Source organism: Dreissena polymorpha, chromosome 14 (assembly GCF_020536995.1).
Source record: "Dreissena polymorpha isolate Duluth1 chromosome 14, UMN_Dpol_1.0, whole genome shotgun sequence".
NCBI lineage: Eukaryota > Metazoa > Mollusca > Bivalvia > Myida > Dreissenidae > Dreissena > Dreissena polymorpha.
Window position 1 is genome coordinate 15,493,662 of NC_068368.1, and position 21,518 is coordinate 15,515,179.

The 21,518-nt window shown below is 35.7% G+C and overlaps 1 protein-coding gene across 9 annotated transcripts; it reads left to right on the plus strand.

Moving 5' to 3' along the window:
* The first annotated feature begins 3,381 nt into the window (after nucleotides 1–3,381).
* On the plus strand, nucleotides 3,382–20,661 carry LOC127857522 (sushi, von Willebrand factor type A, EGF and pentraxin domain-containing protein 1-like). Of its 9 annotated transcripts, XM_052393923.1 has the most exons (18): nucleotides 3,382–3,588; nucleotides 4,503–4,610; nucleotides 5,269–5,460; nucleotides 5,716–5,901; nucleotides 7,047–7,229; nucleotides 8,388–8,558; nucleotides 10,219–10,401; nucleotides 11,002–11,313; nucleotides 13,745–13,864; nucleotides 14,039–14,198; nucleotides 14,363–14,451; nucleotides 14,811–15,042; nucleotides 16,596–16,654; nucleotides 16,859–17,011; nucleotides 17,063–17,164; nucleotides 17,318–17,530; nucleotides 18,847–19,056; nucleotides 20,566–20,661. In XM_052393923.1, the coding sequence occupies exons 1-18, from the start codon at nucleotides 3,531–3,533 to the stop codon at nucleotides 20,580–20,582; spliced, it is 2,748 nt and encodes a 915-aa protein (XP_052249883.1). In that variant the 5' UTR covers nucleotides 3,382–3,530; the 3' UTR covers nucleotides 20,583–20,661. The 9 variants fall into 9 exon arrangements, with proteins under 9 accessions (XP_052249883.1, XP_052249884.1, XP_052249886.1 ...); XM_052393924.1 differs by lacking the exon at nucleotides 16,859–17,011 and having other exon boundaries at nucleotides 3,383–3,588; nucleotides 17,012–17,164; XM_052393926.1 differs by lacking the exon at nucleotides 16,859–17,011 and having other exon boundaries at nucleotides 3,383–3,588.
* Nucleotides 20,662–21,518: the final 857 nt, after the last annotated feature.

A 21,518-nucleotide genomic window follows, 5' to 3' on the forward strand; every position in this document is an offset into this window, starting at 1 on the left:
TTCGAGCACCGACACTTGTTAATGCGTCTAAAATAGGTCTCATAATAAGCTGAATTTCATATTCCAACGTCCAATCCCGAATTTAAACTACTTGTCGCAAACCGCAATAAACATGCAACCTTATCTCATGAAGGTATATGCGACTTTAAAACATCTTTATCGTTGTACTAGTATAAAGAAAGTGCAATAAAAATCGTGGATTTGAAATGAATCTATTGTCCTAAAACTATTTCAAACAGTATGTAAAAATAGTATACTTACAACGAATGCATAAGTCTTTCTTCCAACAGTAGTATGCATTCGATCATAAGTTGAGTTAATAGAATCAAGTAAAAGTGAACGCAAGTCTTCCAATTCAATAATACATTCTTACATACTCCATTTAACGCAATTATATTATTAATTCACTATATGGTTCAAAATTAGTTTGAAGAGGTGCTGTTTTCACATATCTAGAATATATTTGATAATATGAGCATTCATTTGCTCAATGTACGGATTCTTTTCAAGTTGAACTTCTTATTATTTTTCAGCCTTAATGCGCTGGTCTGATTAATTAATGCCTTGTACCGGGTATTTGTGGTGAAACACATTAAACAAACATTCATAATTTCATAAAAACTATATTTTTAGAACTGTAATTTAAATATTATTCATACTATATTGACCTTGGACAGAAATCTGATCATTCTAATAACGTTTAGTTAGGTAAAGAATGGTAATATATAAGGTTGAGAACGAAGGGGAATATCTTAGGTTTAAAACATACATCCCCTATCTCAACTGTCAGCAGTTTTCATGTTTCCTTTTACATTGACCTGACCGTGTCTTGATTACCTCAACAGCTATATGATTGAAAGTTAAAGAATAACTATTATATCTTTGGGAAATTGTCATTTTAAAAGCGTCTGCTATCTGGGTCTTTTACTGCACTGACCTCAAATCCAATAGACGTCTGCCATTCCTGACAAATCCCAGTTTTCATGATTGCATGTAACAGTTTTGGCTATTAATCGCACGCAAACGAAATTGCTGATAAATGGGCCGAAATTTTCACTGTCAGACCAACCGATCGACGAAGAGTTGCAAAGCAATAAACCTCCGCTTTCTGTACTTTATTTTGTATATAGCAGGTATTCGTGTTCAAACTAAACAAGGCCAAACAATAAGCGTATGCATATATAAAAACAGATTGTGGAGCTTAATATTTACTTCAGATTAATGCGCGAAGCCTTATATACGGGGCGTGCTCTGTGAAAAAGTGGTTTAATGCACGTGCGTAAAGTGTCGTCCCAAATTAGCCTGTGCATTACGCACAAGCTAATCAGGGACTACACTTCGTTTTTATGATATTTTTCGTTACACGAAAGTCACTTCTTAGCAAAAATCCATTTAAGGCGAAAAGTGCCGTCCCAGATTAGCCTGTTTGGACGTGCATTAAACCCCCTTTTCACTGAGCTCGGCTCATATATAAAACAATAATCAGAGATCGTATTTAGAAAACTTGTGAATCTACTTTTTTTAAACTTCGACTTGACATGTCATAGATTACTGAGATAAAAGATAAAATGCACTGACGACGGTCGGCTTTAGATACAAGTGTACACGTTGACGAGGTTCGGCACTTCATGTATCGCTTACACAATTCATATGGGTCGCACAGTTAGATTTTAGACGGTGTTCTTAGACAGTCTTTGACGTCAAAATGAGAGTATTTGGTGCACTAAAAGTGTGCATCATGAGCAAGATCACAATCGAATAAAGCCATGAATTTAAGATTTATATCTCTATATGTTCGACGTACGCCAATGGTTTCGTACTTTGATAAATGACTTGGGGCCATCGTGAAAAACACAGAACTGTGATAGATGGCATTTGTGCAGACCTGCATAAGAACAGCATCTTGAAGTAATAAATTCATTATCTCTGACTGTGCCAATTCAATACGGTAAGTAACTGCGTGCATATTTCACTTGGATTTTATGGTCGGAGACATGGATCACCAATTTCATGTCTTAAATTATTATTATTTCATTGACCTCACACATATATATATTTAAACCCAGAATTTTTCATCACTCGTTACCTGGTCCTTTCCACTTTTCAACTATTTCACGTTTTAATGAACGATGACGTGGCTTATGATATACAAAATACGTTGTATCATACTTATACTTGTTTTCTTAGAGAACGTTCCATATCAGTTATTTATGAAAATGTTTTAAACACATGTGTATTTCGTTGAAAGAAATACCACTATATTAACGTGTTTGCTTCTTGTGCTACTAAGTATATTTTTGAAAAGCATTACTGAAATTAACCCATTTATTATTTATAAAAAGAAAATAACGCCCATACAAGCATGCATGTATAGGTTGTTGTTTACTCTCATCTTTATAAAACAGACCTGCATGCATAATGAATAAATAATGATATCAAATCAACTTATTCTGAATTTATATGAACTTAAAAACAATTTTTAAGAATGAATTTAACAATGTGTTTGTATGGAAAACAGACATACACATGACATAACTATGAGAAGTAAATTATATACACATTTCACATTGATATTCTAAATACAAAAAATGCACAACATATTCCGTTTTAATGTGTGGTAATGGTATATTATGCGATTAATTATTTATTTTAGTGCAACATAAAGGATTCCTTTTAACGGTGTATTTTTGTGTGTATATATGTTTTCAAAACAAAACATTAAAATTTTGTCTACTTAGACAGCGGATCTTTGGTTGATATGTTAACTATACATATACGTATAACATGCTTATAAACCAGCGCAATTTGCAGACTTTAAAAAAAATCCACATTTTTATTGAAACGAAACATGCATAGTAGAACAATTTCTGCCAACTTCATATTCATGTAAATAATTGACCTCTGCTTTAAAGTCTCTATAACGCTCAAAATCAACGAAAATTGCGTTAAGTATTTCGTAAAATAAAGTTAACACCTTAACAATCAGTGTTCCTTATAGCAATAGCCACAATTTCAACGCTAGATGTGGTATGATTACATAGATTTTTATAGATACAAAATGCTCGTTTTTATTTATTTGTGGCCACAATTAATTCCCGCGAATATATCTATTCATACGACACACGAACACCATTTTAGTGTTCATGTGTCGTATGAATAAATATGCAACACAATAATAAAAACGAGCATTTTGTATCTACAAACATCTATTTTACCAGACCACATCTGACGTTGAAATTTCGGCATTGTCATAAGGAACACTGATTTTTAATTGGTTAAGTTTATTTTACGAACAATTATACGAAATTTTCGTTGATTTCGAATAGTAATGTTACTTTAATGCGCATGTACCATTATATCACACACGCGTTGTCCTTACACCATTGAAGTGGAGCAAGACTAGAGCAGACGACGCGTCTGGCCTTAATTAGGTCACAGACGACTCCTTATCAGTCTGCAGACGACAAAGATATAACATTAGATTCGACAATTTGCACCGCGGTGGACACGTTACCAGTTGCAACAAAAATATGAACAACATGCACTGGGGTATTGTGGCAGCCATATTCTGTTTGATTTCAAACACAGGTACCAATTATTATAGTTTTTATGCTTAAAGCGAGATATTACGACTTTGACAAATACTTATGAAATTATATAAAATGTATAAAAAAAACTTATTATACATATATTTCAATATAAATTAAAATAAAAGTTAAGAAAAACACGTGTCGAAAAATGCGTAATAAGCCAGATATTTAATTCTGAAATCGAAAATGTCTGTACAGTCGAATTCGTCAGCATGTATATCATGCATGTACGATACGAATCTAAATTAAGTTTTAGTGTAGATTCATTCACACGACACAAAGACAAACTTTTGTTTTACGGATCATTTTAATTCCCTGCAACGATATCTATTCATACGACACACGAACACTTTCTCCGATCCTAATAAAAAGACGAATGCTTCGTTTATTGTAGGAAAAATATGTACGAAATATCTTCGTCACAATCGGCTAGGGGCGCTTATAAGTCTTTGCTGCATTTTATGAAATTCATCTTATATGTATAATTTGTCTTGCCTATTTTGTGTTGTTGTAACATATTTTAATCAATACGCTACACTTTAACAAATTTAAATATCGTATAATCTCGCTTTAAGGAATTGAACGACATTTCAGATGGTGATAATATTTTCATAGTTAAATTTTCTTTAAATTTATGACAACTTGTGTGATGCTGTTTAACTGTTTAAATATTTCTTTTTTTGCGAATTCTTTCATTCGTTTTTAAAAGGTACCATGCGAACACCTTAACATTAATGCCTCAAAGTATCAGATAAATAATAAATAACTTCAATATCCGTGTTGTAATGAAAGTGTTCATGACCAGGCCTATCAATAATTGTCAGCAATCAAGGAATAATTGTGTCGCATGCTGCTAATACTTTCGAGTTACAGAACCTAATCTGCATAAAGTTTCATTAAATATATTTTAAGAATGCTCGAACCCAGGACAGCGGTCGCACAATAACGGGCCTGACTGGATTAGCGATTGCTATGACCATGCCCCGAATCATCTGATGAATCCGTTTTGTCCAACACAAGGTTTGTAAAATAATACGCATCATTATAAAGCCGTTTGGCAAACACTGGATATGTTAAAAAACCCGTTTTGTTCAAGGTTTTCTAAAATAAAATGTTTATGAACACTTTATGTCAGATTCAAGGTATGTGTTTTTCTTTTCGATTCAACCTTACAACAATATATTTTGGCAATTAATTAAATTGTATGACTGATTCATGTTGATGTATTTTTATCCTTTATGACTATAGCCCCCATACCACATGTAAGTTGGTTTATTGGGATCATAAGGAGATACAAGAGATGCTCCGTTCCAGGGACAATATTATTCCCCAAAATTAAGCACTTAGTACAATCACATTCGGTAATCTCTCATACGAAAGACGGGTTAGTTTCGTTTGCTTTGGACGGGTCTGAACCTGCGACGCTACGTTCTGGCTCAAGTGTTATCCTTTAAATTATGAATCCACTCTCGATTATTCCATTGCATAAAGTCAACAGGCATCGACTGACTTGCATTGTTTTAGCTGGTTTCAAATCATTATAATTGATGACCAGACAAATTGATGCTCCATCAGCCTTTCGGCATGTCCATGATAAGTAAAAAGGTGGGCAATAACACATCTGCGTTTGAGTAGTTTCCATACGGAAATGTAAAGAAGTACCTGTTGATGTCAACAGGATGCTCTACCCCGGTTCCTGTTGCGCATGCACATGTGGATTACAACGTCACGTTCTATGCGCCTGAATCGAAGGTGACGTACACATGCGAACACACATACGAGCTGATGGGTCCGTCTACGATCACCTGCATTCAGGACCCGACTAAGACCGTATATGTGTGGACTCCCGGGCCGACTTGTTCAGAGAAAGGTAAGAACTTGTTAGCATTATGAAATAAAATAACAATGAGCTCGTGATCTTTTGCAGAAACCCTATTTGCTTAAGAACACTTATTGCTTTTTGTCGGATAATGACATATAAGCTGCCATGATATTACCGAAATACTGTTAAAACTGCCTACAAACATCTATACAACAACTTGGCACGTCAGACAATACATTTATATTAAGATAATTGATAACAGCCACATTGCCGATTTTCAATTTTAGAAATTTTTCTTTACAGAATGTGGGCCGCTTCCCCAAATCGCTAACGGAATGCACGCGCAAACATATAACCGAACCATCAGTTCCACGGTGGCGTACACTTGTAATCGTGGCTTCAATCTGATTGGTCAAGAGACGGTCACATGCGTGCTTCTCACCAACCAAGCAACGGCGACCTGGACAGAACGACCATCTTGTGAGTTTGGTAAGTCAAGTTAATATCTATTTACTGGAAGTGCATGCTAAGCTTGCGAAATGCAATTTTACATTTAAACAAAGAATCTTACTATTATGCTTGCTAGGTCGATAACAAAAGTCCAATTTGAACATCGGTCGGGGGGAAATGCTATGATGCGATATGTGGAATTTTATGAAGAACTAACCCGAATAATATATTTTAGAATTGTTAAGTAGGCAAACAATGTGGCATTAAACTAAGTTATTACGGGAACTAAGAATATGTTATGGTCTATAACGTAGGTTTAAACGTTCGATTGCAATTCAATTGTGTATACTGCTGCTAAATAATTGCAACGTAATGAATATCGAGTTGGTTATGATAAACTAAAAACAGGTCATTTTAGCACAGTTTAAAAAACTACATGAATTAAATGTCACGAAAGCCCAACTGAATTCTTATACAAACCTTAGCTCAGTTTGGTGCAACGCCGTTTTCAAAGTATGTAATTCAGATCACGGCGGTTATTATCCAACTCAAACTGATCGTATTTTAGCAGAAAACAGTGCACATAAGCCAGAAAATGATTACTTTAATAAGAAGCAGAAATTATTTAATGACAAATGCCCTCACAAGTTATAGGGACGGACCGAGGAAACAAAAAAAAAACAATCGTCGTGTGTGTAGTCTTGCGCTCTACCAACTGCGAAGCCGGCTAAAAGCGTAACTTAAACGTTCATTAGTTTACACCCGGAGTTGTCATATGTCCCTTCGCGGTGTGCATTTCGGAAAAGGCACAGACAATTTCCATCGCCAGAAGTTTAATCTCTGAACGGCAACTATCTTTCTCCGGCCCCAATAGTACATATATACTGTGCGGTAATCACTTGTTAGCATTATGAAATAAAATAGTAACCAAGTAATGATCTCCAGCGGCAACCCCGTTGGCTCAAACACACTCCGTGTACCTTTGTGGGGTATTGGATTATCTGCTTTTCGCGATATTATCGATGTTATGTTAAGACTGTCAAAAATTTGTACAAAACAATTTCATTCAAAGATCTGTGCACAGATTCACTGATACTGGATTGCGTGCATACAGTGCATTTATACTAAGAAACTTGATAAAGAGACACATAGCCGAAGTTGCATTTTGGAATATTATTTTCCAGAATGTGGACCCGTACCTCAAATCCCAAACGGAAAGCACGAGCAAACATATAACCGAACCATTAATTCTACGGTGACATACAATTGCAATCGTGGCTACAAACTGATTGGTCAAGAGGCGGTCGCATGCGTACTTCTCAACCAATCATATGCAACCTGGACAGAGCAGCCATCCTGCGTTCTGGGTAAGTGAAATATTTGTCCAATTAGTGGAATAATATGACAGGGGACATGCTCACTATGCGAAATGCATGTCATAATTTGAAACAAAGAACCTGAATGCAAAGCAAAAGTCCCATTTAAAAATAGATCTTGAGCAAACATGTTATGTTGAAAACATGTGGAAACTAAGTAAGTACTCACCAACTAAATACATTTTAATTGTTTAATATTCAGACAATATGACCTTAAAGTCAAAAAGTAATCAATTAATTATCTGGTCTTTAATCCCGGTTAAACATTCTTGCAGATTATATCGGATTGAATTAGATGCCATGAAAATCCCATATATTTTTAAACGAGCCTTAGTTGAGTTTGATTATAAAGTTGGGTGTTTCGCCGTTTTTGAAATTATTTAAGTCAGATCAGGGAAGTTAGTTATCAAAATAACACTTGTTGTATGTAAGCTGGTTTACAAGTGCTAAGTGCATATGCTAGTAAATTACAACTTGAATCATAGGTGATGGAGAAAGGCCGTAAACGGTTTTTAGGACAAATCCCACAAAACATATGGGCGGGCCGGTGATTAGACCCACGATCCTTGGATGAGTAGTCTGGCGCTTTACTGACTTACAAGCCGGCTAAAAGCGTAATCCAAACGTTCATAAGTTTACATTCGGAGTTGAAGACCTATATTAATTTCTTCGCCATGAGTATTTCGGAAAATTCTCGGAAGTTTGCAATCGCCAGCAGTTTACCCTCTGAACGATAGCTTTCTCTGCCATCACCGTGTATTCCAGATCATTTTCATTTTCAGAGCTGCGCTTTTCTCGCTCAAATATTCAAATTGAGCAATAGCTCTAAAAATCAAAATGCGAAAATGACACTTGTGACAAATTTACTGTGCCAATTAAGTATTATTATCGGGTATACTGTCAGTAAAATGCCCTTCGGATAGTCAATTTTAAATGTTTCAACGTTTGATTTTTGTCGAGTTATTGCCAATATAATGACTCAAAAGGAAAACAAGTACTGACCAAAAATCTTAAAACAAAAACCACACTAGAATACTGGGTAATCAACAATGGCAAAAATATTACTTTACGATGGTATTATTAAAATGTTTGTAAAATGCTGCTAGACTTCGCAATTATTACCAAAATATTTGCAAAACAACCTTTAAGATTGCGGACTGCCACAGAAGGTCATGTATGCAAACATTTCGGGCTCGAACGGAACACTAGAAGGTGACGTCACGACCTACGAATGTCAGACACACGCCGAGCTCCTCGGCGAGCAGAATGTCACGTGTCTTCATACGGGCAACTGGAGCATGTATCCAACGTGTATCCCGGGTAGGAAAGTTACGATTTTTAAAAATATTTTTATTTTCTAATAAATTATATTCGGGCGGATTTTGGAAGGAGATTGAAACTGAACGACAACTTTTACAAATACTCTTTCAATATAATTCACGTACATTCATAAACTTTACAAAGCATTTACGCTATGTCACAGACACTCATCAACACATTTTTTGACACAGACAAATCCACCAGTTCTGTGTCACAAACACCCAGCATACAGTTTAAGAGGATCGGTTTCATAATAACGAATCTTCATATACAATGTATATCATTAATATAAAAAGACAATAGTTCCGAAGATGTTTTAAAGTTACATATCATCCTTTCCAATACTTAACACATTACGGTCAAGTGTCAAAGTAAGAACACAATCCACCTAGCAGTATAATAGGAGATGAGAACACAATATATTTCGGAATTATGTGAGTCGCGTTCTGAGAAAACTGGGCTTAATGCATGTGCGTAAAGTGTCGTCCCAGATTAGCATGTGCAGCCTGCACAGGCTAATCAGGGACGACACTTTCCGCTTTTATGGTATTTTTAGTTTCAAGGAAGTCCCTCCTTACCGAAAATAAAGTTTAGGCGGAAAGTGTCGTCTGTGATAAGCCTGTGCAGACTGCACAGGCTAATCTGGGATGACACTTTACGCACATGCATTATGCCCAGTTTTCTCAGAACGCGTCTCATATATTCTTTAGGGCAAACAAGACATACAAAAAAACATCCCCAAAATTGGTTACAGTAAAATTCCTTGGTTAAGATCATTTTACACATCAAAGTCATTCAGCTGTGACAGTATGAGTATCTCTTAAAGCAGTTAACGAGGAAAGGCGTACACACTTTAATGTGGCTTACATATGATACATTGGAAGAACAAAGAGAATAATTATATCAGAACTGGTCAGAGAGAAATTTCTCCCTACATCTTATCATATAGATCATTCTGCTCTTTCGAGCGAAATAAAGTAGTCACTTATGAAGAGTTGAGCACAAAAAATAGGGATGATGCGTTATATACTATAAGAAAAGATAAAGGTTATAATATTCTGCCAAACTGATCAGTCAAAATTCCTTCCTTTAGTTTAGTTTAAACCTACTTATAATAGCTCGATTGCATCGAAAGCCTTTGGCTTATATAAACGCTCTCGAGTCCGTTTCCTGGGCCTAGAACCAGTACTTGGTGTCTTTGGTGGAGATCTAAAGTGGTGGGAATCGAACCCGTGGCCTCACGGTCGCTAGGCGGACACCATATCCATTACACCACGGCGACCTTTAAAAGTCCTTCCTTTACTAGCATTTACACACTCTTAGAGCTTAATAATCCAAGTTAATCGAAAGCATTAAGCTGAGTTGATTCAACACACTTTTGGAGTTTATATTTTCTTAAATTAAAAAAGCTAAAACACAAATAACCACACATCTTCAAACACTGGTATAAGACAAACCTTATTACATTACGATCTTGTACACATCAAAGTTACTCGAATGCAAAAGTTGGAATGAAATCCATCACATTCCATTCACGGCGAAATTATTATTTACGCTTCGAGATGTTTCATACTTCCATTTTGTTGAATAGTGCAATAGTGCAATTGACAAACAAATCAAGAATATTCACAATCAATATTGTTTTCTTCTATATGTGCAGGCTGTGGTCTCCCTCCCGTTGTGGCGAACGGGAGCCCTCGGCCAGGGTACACTATGACCGTGAACTCTACAGCGGCGTATACTTGCGAACGGGGCTACCAGCTGGTTGGTGAAGAAGTCATCACATGCTCGTTTATAGCGGGGAATGAAATACCGCAGTGGACGACTCCGCCCATGTGTACCAGTAAGGAAGATATAATATAATGTGTCATTAGCAAGTGACGTAGTGTAAGCTAATCAAATGGGATCGTATAACAAATGATGGACTGATTTTAACATTCTAAACTTAAAGAGTCAAAATAATGAACGCGTAAGAGAGTTGTGCAATAGCTTTAAATTTTATATGTTCGAATTCTTAATTTCAGGGTGACATTACTTTAAATATAATTGATTACAACATGTTTCATGTCTTTGTATTCTAACTGATAAAATAATCATTCATACCTGTCTACGGACGCTTATCGTGCTGACAGACTTATTTACTAAGACAGATCTTCTTTTCTTCAGATATACGCATGGGCTAAGCAAACTCGTCAAATGCATAAACAGTGAATTTTATCGAAAATAACCCTCTCATATTTTAACAAACGAAACAATGTCGATATATTTCTTAATACATCTCAATACTCTTACAGAATCCTACGATCACTTATGTAAATTGTATATTCAAATTCGAGATTGGTCATATCTAGTCCATTTGATTAAACACATATAATACATGCTTATATGCTTTGTTGAAATGATATTGTTTGATAAACTTACATGTATTGCATTTGAAACTTAGTTATTTCAGCCCCAAAATGCCCAGCGATACCAGCCATAGTGAATGGCTCAGTATTCAGGGTTGACAGTCCAAAACCGACAGTTGACACTACCACAACCGCAATATTGACGACAACAACCACGGCCGCAAATTTCACCACCACCGCAGATTTAAACACCATGCCCGATCTCACCACCACGCCAGATTTTACCACAACAACGCAATCGGATCTCATAACGGTATCATCGACTGATGCTAGCACAGCAGTGACCATGTTTGCTGACGAAACAACAAATATGATGACAACACCTGGACAAAACGGCTTTCATTTAGGCAAGTTTTAATCCACACATTATGTCAATACTTATGAAAAGAAATGTGTTACACTTTGATCGTTTATAAATACATTTTCAACAAAAGAGCGGTGTCTTATCCGGTAACAAAAACTGGAACTTATATTCCTAGCAAAACATAATAAGTACATAAGTCTCCTATCATCCAATAAGGTATGCACGAAAAGGAATTAACTAGGAAACACTGGTGGAAGTGCTGACACAATACAAATGGCTCAATCTTAAAAACTAATAGTAATACATCTATACAAACATAACATTCTGCATAGTAACTGTAATATGTTTTTTTCATCCCAGTAGTTTGCATTTGAATGAAACAAAAGTATTTGCTCTCTGTACAGTCAAAACAAAAATGCACTAGATAATGTGTTCAGTATATCTTCAAAACAGCATATTGCTGTATAAATCATCAAAACTCCATGCGAAATGTATTGTATCAGGGTCGTACTCAGGAATTTTTTACTGGGGGGGGGGGGGGGCCGGGAAGGGTGCAGGAGGAGTCTCCCTGCCATATTTTTTAGCTCGGCTGTTCGGAGAAAACCCGAGGTATATTCATAGCCAGCTCGTCGTGTCCGCCGTCCGTGTCAAGGTTTGTAAAGGTTTTTAACATTGGCTCTAAAATTATAGTCCTTCCACCTACAACTTTGAAACTTCATATGTAGATGCACCTTGATGAGTTCTACACGCCACACCCATTTTTGGGTCACTAGGTCAAAGCTCACTTTGACCTCTAAAAAATTTAAAAAAAATTCTTACAAGCTTTCGCAGCCGAGCGTGGCACCCATTATGCGGTGCTCTTGTTTTTATTTGGCACTTTGCATGGTGATTTTTAATGCTTAAAACTTATTTTCTAATATAACTTTATGGAATATAACAAGTAAATCAGAACCTTTCTGAAGTCAAAACCTTTTACATTGGTGTGAAATATTTTCTCTTTGAATTCAACCTCCTCTATAGTTTCAAAGTAAATTCCTCATAAAATATTTATAATCTATTACACAGTTTTACTTTCACCATCATCAACACAGATAAACCATCAAAATCGTCTACAACTGCGACATTAGATTGGACCTTGAATTTTTTTCTATATTAATCGTTTTGTGTACGTTTTTGACGGAACTATTTAAGATATTGAGCTGATTTTTGGTATGTGAGTCTACCTTCATGACCATCATATAAAGTGTGCAATTTGTTCTGGACCATTGATATTTGGCGAAGTTATGGGCCTTGAAAATACATTTTTCTATATAAACATCGTTTTACTGATGGTTTTTTTCGAACTCTTTCTGAAATTGAGCTGATTATTATGCCCCCGGCAGGGTGGCATATAGCATTTCATTTTCCAAACTTTTTTTGGAAACGCTTTAAAATATTTACCTTTTATATTTGGTATGTGAGTCTACTTACATGACTTACGGATGAAGTATGACTTTCGTTCAAGTCAATTGTTTTTTTGGCGAAATTATGGGCGTTGAACTTAAGCAAAGAAACTTTCCAGTTCATATTAATGCCAATTATCCATATCACATCTCTAATTGCTTTCAACATTACTTGTTTTTCACAAATTATTAAATCAGCAATTTTCAGACCTTCGACCTCCTGTATCATTTGCTTCCATTCGCTGCTTCTCTTTCCTTGGCCAATCAAAAGACGTTTTACATTACCCATCGATAGATATAGCATTAAGGATCACAAGGGGCAATTGTATGATCAGGTATGTGTGTACAAGGCGTAAGAAAACATTGCCTAGGGGCTTATCTTCAATAGGGAGTAAAATAGCGTTAATCCCAGTTTATCAGGACAATAAAACACATCTCCTCTTTCGAATTGAGTGAAAGTGTACTGTGGGCCCTTTCATGAGAGAAAAAATTGCAGAAGGCCTATTATTAGAAAAGTCCTAATTTGACAGCCAGCTGGGGGGGGGGGGGGGGCTAGGCCCGAGGGCCCATGGCCTGGGTACGGGCCTGTGTATTGTCATTGGTTTGTTGAAAATCAATAGACCATACAAGCAGGTGCACAATATATACTTCATGGCAATATTTAAACAGTTCAAAGTCCCATAACTACGAATAAAAGCAACGGATCCTCCTCGATGAATGATTACATCTTTTTAGTCACAATAGTCGTTGAATTTCATCCAGTTGTAGATAATACATAATCTGGATAAGAAAATAGACGGAAGCACGGACAAAGAAAGGGGCTATTATATAATAAAGTTTCCGTTAAAATAATGAAGTATTGTTGTTTGCCAAAATAAGTATCTTCTTATAATTATAACATTATCATAAGGCATCCGAGATCATGAATGCACTCTCCTCTTAATGACAAGGAAGTTTAATAGCCCGATGTACTATCACGGGACCGTATAGTTATATGACTGTGACGGAATAATAAAATGATTTTTTTTTCAGACAAATACGATCTCGGAACAAATGTCACCTACCAGTGTAACAAAGGTTACGCGTTTAATGGTTCGAACTCCATCGTCTGTGAACTGAACGCCGTCTGGTCGGCATTACCGCAATGTGTCGGTAAGAATAGCAACTTTTTCGTATGGCTTAAGAATGCATTGAACTGACAAATAAAACGCATTTGCCAAACCAGCAGTCGATTTAATAACTGTTGTTGACTACGGCGATAGCAGATACATAAACAACTTGCAATCTGCGTGAAAAACGCAGTGTTTTAAAATTGTTTTATTTCAGGCTGTGGAGAACTTCAAGATTCAAATGGAAAATTCCAATTGGGAAACTTGTGCAACGATTCCAGGTGTTTCTGTGATGAATACAAATGCGAATGTGGAGTTGAGACCTATTACAACGATACGGAGAGAATCTGCAATGAAACGAATGAGCCTGGATATAGGTGATTGCCAAAATTATTTTGATTCGATATTGTTTTGTTTGATGTTTTATTATTTATTTCGGCTTTACTGCGAGGTGTATGAAAAGTTCAAAATGAAGACATTCATATAAACAATCAAAGCCGGTTTACGGTCTTTAATAAATAACGTTTCTGATTCCTTCTAGACTTGTTTGCAATGAGAAGTTCAGACTTGTCGGTGATGCGGTTATCAAATGTCAACGGAATTTAACCTGGACTGCAATTCCGCGGTGCGGTAAGAAAATCTTGATTACGATACATCAAACAAATTCCATCTTACAATTAATGGACCTCGTCAATTTGTATTCATTAACTTAAAGAACAATATGACGATTAGTCTAGAAATCCTTAATTTAAGAACTATTCCGTCAGAAAATGTTTTTTCATGTCTTGCTTCAAATGGATATCATGTTTGAATCTTAAAGTGCTGATTGGTCGGCAAACTATTATATTTTTGCCGTTAATGGTTCCTTCTTTATCAGATTAATTAAAAATTCAATTATTTTATTCAAAATTGACATCGAGTTGAAATTCTCCTGCACTTAAATAGAATTATTCTCCCCAAATAAGACACGTGTTCTCGTTTTGTTGCAGAATGTATCCGCAAGTCTGTCGACATGGTGTTCATTATAGACTCCTCGGGTAGTGTCGGGCTGGATGGTTTTAACCAAACCAAGGAGTTTCTCATCGACATGATGAACAGGTTCCCCGCTAACAGGACGCGCTTCGGTCTCATGTTCTTCTCGGACCGGGTCGCCATTTCATTCGACTTGAATACATTCATTAATGACAAAACAAGTATGATCGAGCACATCCGTAACATCAGGTAAAGGGTCACTAGTTACAATTCATCTCATATCAGTAATAAGTGGTCAAGGATTTGTGTTTGCACGTTATGCTTGTTCAATTAATTGTTGTTTCTTACGTGTCGTGAAGTGATTTAAAAAATAGCCCAATAATTCAACTCGAATCAGCTGTGAATGTTAAATCTCTGATACGCTGATCGAACCTATTTCCTTTAATCCCAATTTCTTATATTCAGACATCATAAGTCTAATCATATAGTTATTTCTAAAATTGCATCATTCATGGGCTATCCTTTTATAAGAAAATTTGGTTTCCACTTATTACAGCCCGACTTTGCATGCCTCCTTGAAACACATAGTTTATATTTGGCTTTCGAATATTTGTGTTTTCTTAAGCATTTCGATTCATTCTTTACATTGGTAAATAAGTACGTCTACCAAACTGCACCCTGTTGATACATTTGCAATATTTCCTGGTATTAAAGGACCTTTACTTATGTTTGTTTCTAAAACGGTTTGCTGTGTATAAATATTCTAATGCACAGTTCATAATTTGACGGCATTACATAGGTAGCGCACCTCTAATGGGCACATATCCAAATATAATCTAATTAATTATTTTCTTAATCAGCATCATTTCACTGAACTTCATGCAAATTTGTAGGTAGGCTTTCCATGCTTTTTAAAAAAATATACCAATTTTTTCAAAACCACCCCCACTCTCGGCTTTTGTCCAGTTTATTTTCACCCCTAGGGTATATAAAAGTTCCATAATTCATTCAAATTTCCAAAGATGGGCATGCAGTTGGTGTGTACAGATGCTGTAAAGGTGTTTAAAGTTTAAACATAATGAAATAAGTATTCTTTTACAGATATTTATTTTTTACAAATTTTTATCTATGGAAGAGCGCCATGAAATGTAAGTGATTTCAGCCAAGTAAAAATTGGGTCGGTTAAAAACAAAGTGTCATAAAATTCAAAATAGTATCATTTAAGTCATATTTTAAACTTAGTTTTTATAGAAACACTATATACAGCAAAAATACAAAGAACTAGACAGATTTGCCGTTTACTTTTTAAAATAAAAATAAAAATGCAACATGCATGTTCGTATTTTCAACAGTAAATCACCCAATTTCGCCATAACGTTGTTTTAATTTTAATAATTGAAGAATGTGCATACAAATTGCAACATATTTAACAATAAATATAGCTTATATGCCATATTAAATCAAATTACGTAAGAAAATAAATAAAACGCGTCGCAAAAAAGTATACGTCGTCGGCAGGATTCGAACCTGCGCGGGAATATCCCAAAAGATTTCTAGTCTATCGCCTTAACCACTAGGCTACGGCACCTAATAGTAGGCTCTTCAACCTTCGAAGAAATCGCGGGAAATCATTAGAGGTGCGCTACCTTACAGCAGGTAAACACGAGAATGTCTTTCACATAATCACCTTTCACCATTAAGATAAAAACTGTTTATTATCACACATTGATATCTAGTTGTTTATGCCCCAGTTACGAAGGCGACGCGACCCACACATTGATATCTAGTTGTTTATGCCCTAGTTACGAAGGCGGTGCGACCCACACACTGATATCTAGTTGTTTATGCCCTAGTTACGAAGGTGGTGCGACCCACACATTGATATCTAGTTGTTTATGCCCTAGCTACGAAGGCGGTGCGACCCACACATTGATATCTAGTTGTTTATGCCCTAGTTACGAAGGCGGTGCGACCCACACATTGTTATCTAGTTGTTTATGCCCTAGTTACGAAGGCGGTGCAACCCACACATTGATTTCTAGTTGTTTATGCCCTAGTTACGAAGGCGGTGCGACCCACACATTGATATCTAGTTGTTTATGCCCTAGTTACGAAGGCGGTGCGACCCACACATTGATATCTAGTTGTTTATGCCCTAGTTACGAAGGCGCTGCGACCCACACATTGATTTCTAGTAGTTTATGCCCTAGTTACGAAGGTGGTGCGACCCACACATTGATATCTAGTTGTTTATGCCCTAGTTACGAAGGCGGTGCGACCCACACATTGATATCTAGTTGTTTATGCCCTAGTTACGAAGGCGGTGCGACCCACACATTGATATCTAGTAGTTTATGCCCTAGTTACGAAGGTGGTGCGACCCACACATTGATATCTAGTTGTTTATGCCCTTGTTACGAAGGCGGTGCGACCCATACATTGATATCTAGTTGTTTATGCCCTAGTTACGAAGGCGGTGCGACCCACACATTGATATCTAGTTTTTTATGCCCTAGTTACGAAGGCGGTGCGACCCACACATTGATATCTAGTTGTCTATGCCCGAGTTACGAAGGCGGTGCGACCCACACATTGATATCTCGTTGTTTATGCCCTAGTTACGAAGGCGGTGCAACCCACACGTACGAGGCTCTACAAGTGGCCCGCGAGTCCATGTTCACTGGGGAAAAAGGAATGAGACCTAATTCGTCGCACATCGCAATTCTGGTGTCAGATGGTAATATAGCACACAAAGAAACTCAAGATACTATGTTAGGAAAAACGTAGCCTTCATATCCACGACATTTATTACAGAACAATAAATATCAAATGAACAAAACAGAGATTACCTCTTTGGAACGGTCAGTGCAAACAAAAGGGGGTTAAAACTGATTTTAGTGCTAGCCGAACCTCACCCCAGAATGGATCACAAACCAAGTCTTACCATACCTTAATGAATTGTACCTACGTCGACAAAATAAAATCATAAATGCCGAATCGTGACGCGGTAATCGAATAATACACATTGCAGTGTCCTACTGTCGAACTTATATCAGTATTCTATACAACATACAGGGGTGGGTTTTAAAATCAAAGTATGCAAATATATGTGGTCTATCTAAAAATATATATTAAACTTTTAGTTCAGCGATGTATCTTTCTACAGAAAGTTCTCAAACAAAATACGTGTAAGAAAGATCGTAAATATATTTCATCCACAAAACAAACATAGCTGTACTGTTTATAGCCTCTAGACCTTGAGTATGGCAACATTGGAGATATCTACGGGGTACGTTTTAGTGCATCCAATGACATCCAATGACATCCGTGCTTGCATTTCAATATTGAATGGCACATGTTGAAGTAACTTAATATCGAGATCAATACACACAAGTTTGTATCCTTTATTTTCGTCATAACGGCCACAATTTTAAAGGAAAAAACGTTAATCGCGACTTGATATATTGCGCATAAACACAAAGAGAAAATATCTAATAATTTGTTAAAGACAAGCGACAAATAGTCTTTAAAATACGCGACAATTATTACAGCACGACATAAAGCATTTCAATTAATACAGCAGGCTGTGGAACGGTAAATGAAAATCATTTGATGGGGGAGGGGGGGGAGAGATGATTTGACAGGCGAAAAGGCTTGCCTTGGTCTCACAATGCGCCCACAAATAATCACAAAACTCGTAACTGTTAACAAACGTTCCTTTAGTAGCTATAATTCACTAAAGAAAATTTTATTTCATTTCTGAATAGTTTAATATTTACAAGCGCATGAAATTTACACTTTTTATGACATGATGAAATAACGTAAATACGGGTTTCAGGAAATTCCTTTTTGTTGGCAAGGATGAATAAGTAAGCATCTTATAACAAACTATCAAGATGTCTATAACCATATAGTTGTAGTCCAGATCATCGTCTTGCATCTTCGGACAAAGTCGTTATTCCAATATGTCCGATTACATTGCTAGCTTGTTAATGCATACTATTTATATGTATCAAGTATTAAAAATTCGAATATTACCTGATTCGTTTGTAGGCTTAAGCGGTGACTTGAATAAAACTAAGGAACAAGGTCAACTCCTAAAAGACAGTGGTGTCACGGTGTACACCGTCGGCGTCGGAAGTTTCGCAGACAACCTAGATGAGCTCAGAAGTGTGGCATCGAAGAATGAGTACGTTTTCGAAGTGAAGAACTACGAAAACATTGACGAGGTTGCTGGTCCCTTGGCGGACGCAACATGTGGTGGTAAGATAATACATGTTTAATATTGCATTTTATCCAGAGAATGAGTTAAGAGTACCGATTGACGATAAACCAATCATGAAACGACAAGGAATGATAATTTCCCTATGGTTTGGTGTCAATATTTTGATAATATTGTGTTTATTTTAAAAGATGGTGAATAACCTCATAGCCAGTGTTATTTGACCTCACCAACAAATATATAATTGATAAACAATTTTTTTTATCGACAACGATTACGAATTATTGCACCATGTTCGTATTACTTAGTCAATGACGTCTAATGATGCTCAAGAAGTATTCGTGTGCTTTATTAATAAATTGTACAGTATCATAAGATAAAAATAGTTTGATGGTATCAATGTCACAACGTATCAGCATTTCATTAGCAGTAATACAAGTTTCCGAACAATAAATACATCCAGATGTCAATAGTCAGTATTATGCAAAGTAATAATAAAATTAATTGCAACAGTGCATGAATATACTACTAAATATTGGTTTACCGTTTTATAACTATCGATAGTAAATCTATAGTTAAATATGTGTAATAAGGTAAATTGTGGTAAAGCTGATAGGTACAACAATACATCAACTATATGTACTTTACATATATTAGATCTACATATGACCAATTGTTTCACTAATAATTAACCCGAAATGTAAAAAATGTCGCAAACATTTTCAAAAAAACGTAACAAATATTAGCACGCAATGGTTAAAAAATTATCATCATTAACATGATATGAATAATGACAAATATCATAATCAATATCATCAATGCAATTATAAACATCGCCATAATGACCCTAAAAAAGTATGTGATTTCCGAGGTGCAAACTGAAAGCGACAGGACATAAGTTCCATGGTTATTATTGTGATCACTTAATTCGAACAACGCTTCTCAAATTAATTAAAAAGATTCATAATTTATCCTTATCGCGTTTCAATGCCTTAAAACATATTAATTATGCAAAACTGTGTTTCAAAATAAGAATGGATTCTGGGCAATATCAGTAATCTATGGTATTTTGGTAATTTGTTATACTTGTATGGAGTTGTTACGATAATATAACGCTATATCCGAATAACAGAATTAATTTATAATATCAAACAGCTCGATATTGTTTTTTGTTCAACTTGTAAAGTGAGGGTGCCGTGATCAAAAGTATAAATGGTATCGGAAAATAAAATGAAAGATTCGACAAAACTTGTTCAATCAAAGTCCTTGAAAGATGAGTACGCATATCCTCGTAAATGCATCAATAGACAATTACATTTGGGAAAAGAGAAATAATAATACTAAAAAAGATGAATAAAACTATAATTTACAAACTATGCCATAGTTTAAAAATGTTTAAACTATGTAAACATGGAAATTGAAATGTGGAATTAAAAAGTTTGCATGACATCAAACATGATACATTTTAATCTGAATAAAGTCACCCATTTAAATACTCTTAAATTGATTCATACTGCGTTCTCAAATATTCCCCATGACCTATTTTTCAGCGTCAACAGAGGACTAATATCCCGAGTAGCCTTGCTGACAGACGTGCTGGAATTCTGTGTCCGAGTACGAAGACCGAATAAAAACTGATGTTGTAATGTGTCTTAAGTTTATTTACTTTCCAATTCGATGATTGTGTTATATTTGCACATCAAAATCTTGACCACTGTCGAGAACAAAAAGTTGAAAAATGCCAATTCATGAATTTTAAACAGTGTTAAATAATAATGTAAACACATATATTAACTTCAGTTGCACCAGCTGTAGAGAAACCGTTTTATATATTATGCTCCTTTATTTATGAGAATAAGCCACTTCGTCAAGTATGAAAAACATATGTTCTAGACTTGAAACACAAGAACAGAAAACACTTATAAAATTGAATAAATCTGGTTTCAGCTATTTTGAATAAAATGATTGGGGGTTAAATTCGTTTTTGTTTAGTTCAAAACAGCACACATAGCTTAGCGCTGTTCACTTCATTGGAAGACACACACAATTAACAACTCTGAAACATACAGAAAGACTAACACGGAAAATGAATACGTCTGTGGCCACCAGTAAGTGCAATGCAAAAACACATTGTGGGCTATAACCGTTTTTATCGAGCTCCAAGTATCACACATATTCACAAAACATTTCAATGTTCGTAAAAAACCCTCCGAGCGTCTCTTTCAAAATCAAATGGCAAAAAAAGAGAATTTATTATATTCTATAACCTATAAAACTACAGACCGTTTGATATTAAACAGAGCAATAGAATTGTTACTCTTTACATTTAATAAAGCCATGACTTCAAATTGTTTGGTACGATGTTTGAATGATCCGACTCATAAGACTTTTTTAAGTCAGGTATCTGACTAATTGATGACATTTTGAGGGCTTTTTTTAAATGACATTAAGGCCGTTTTACACGTAATTACATTACAATTTGTTGAAGCCTAAATATATTCCT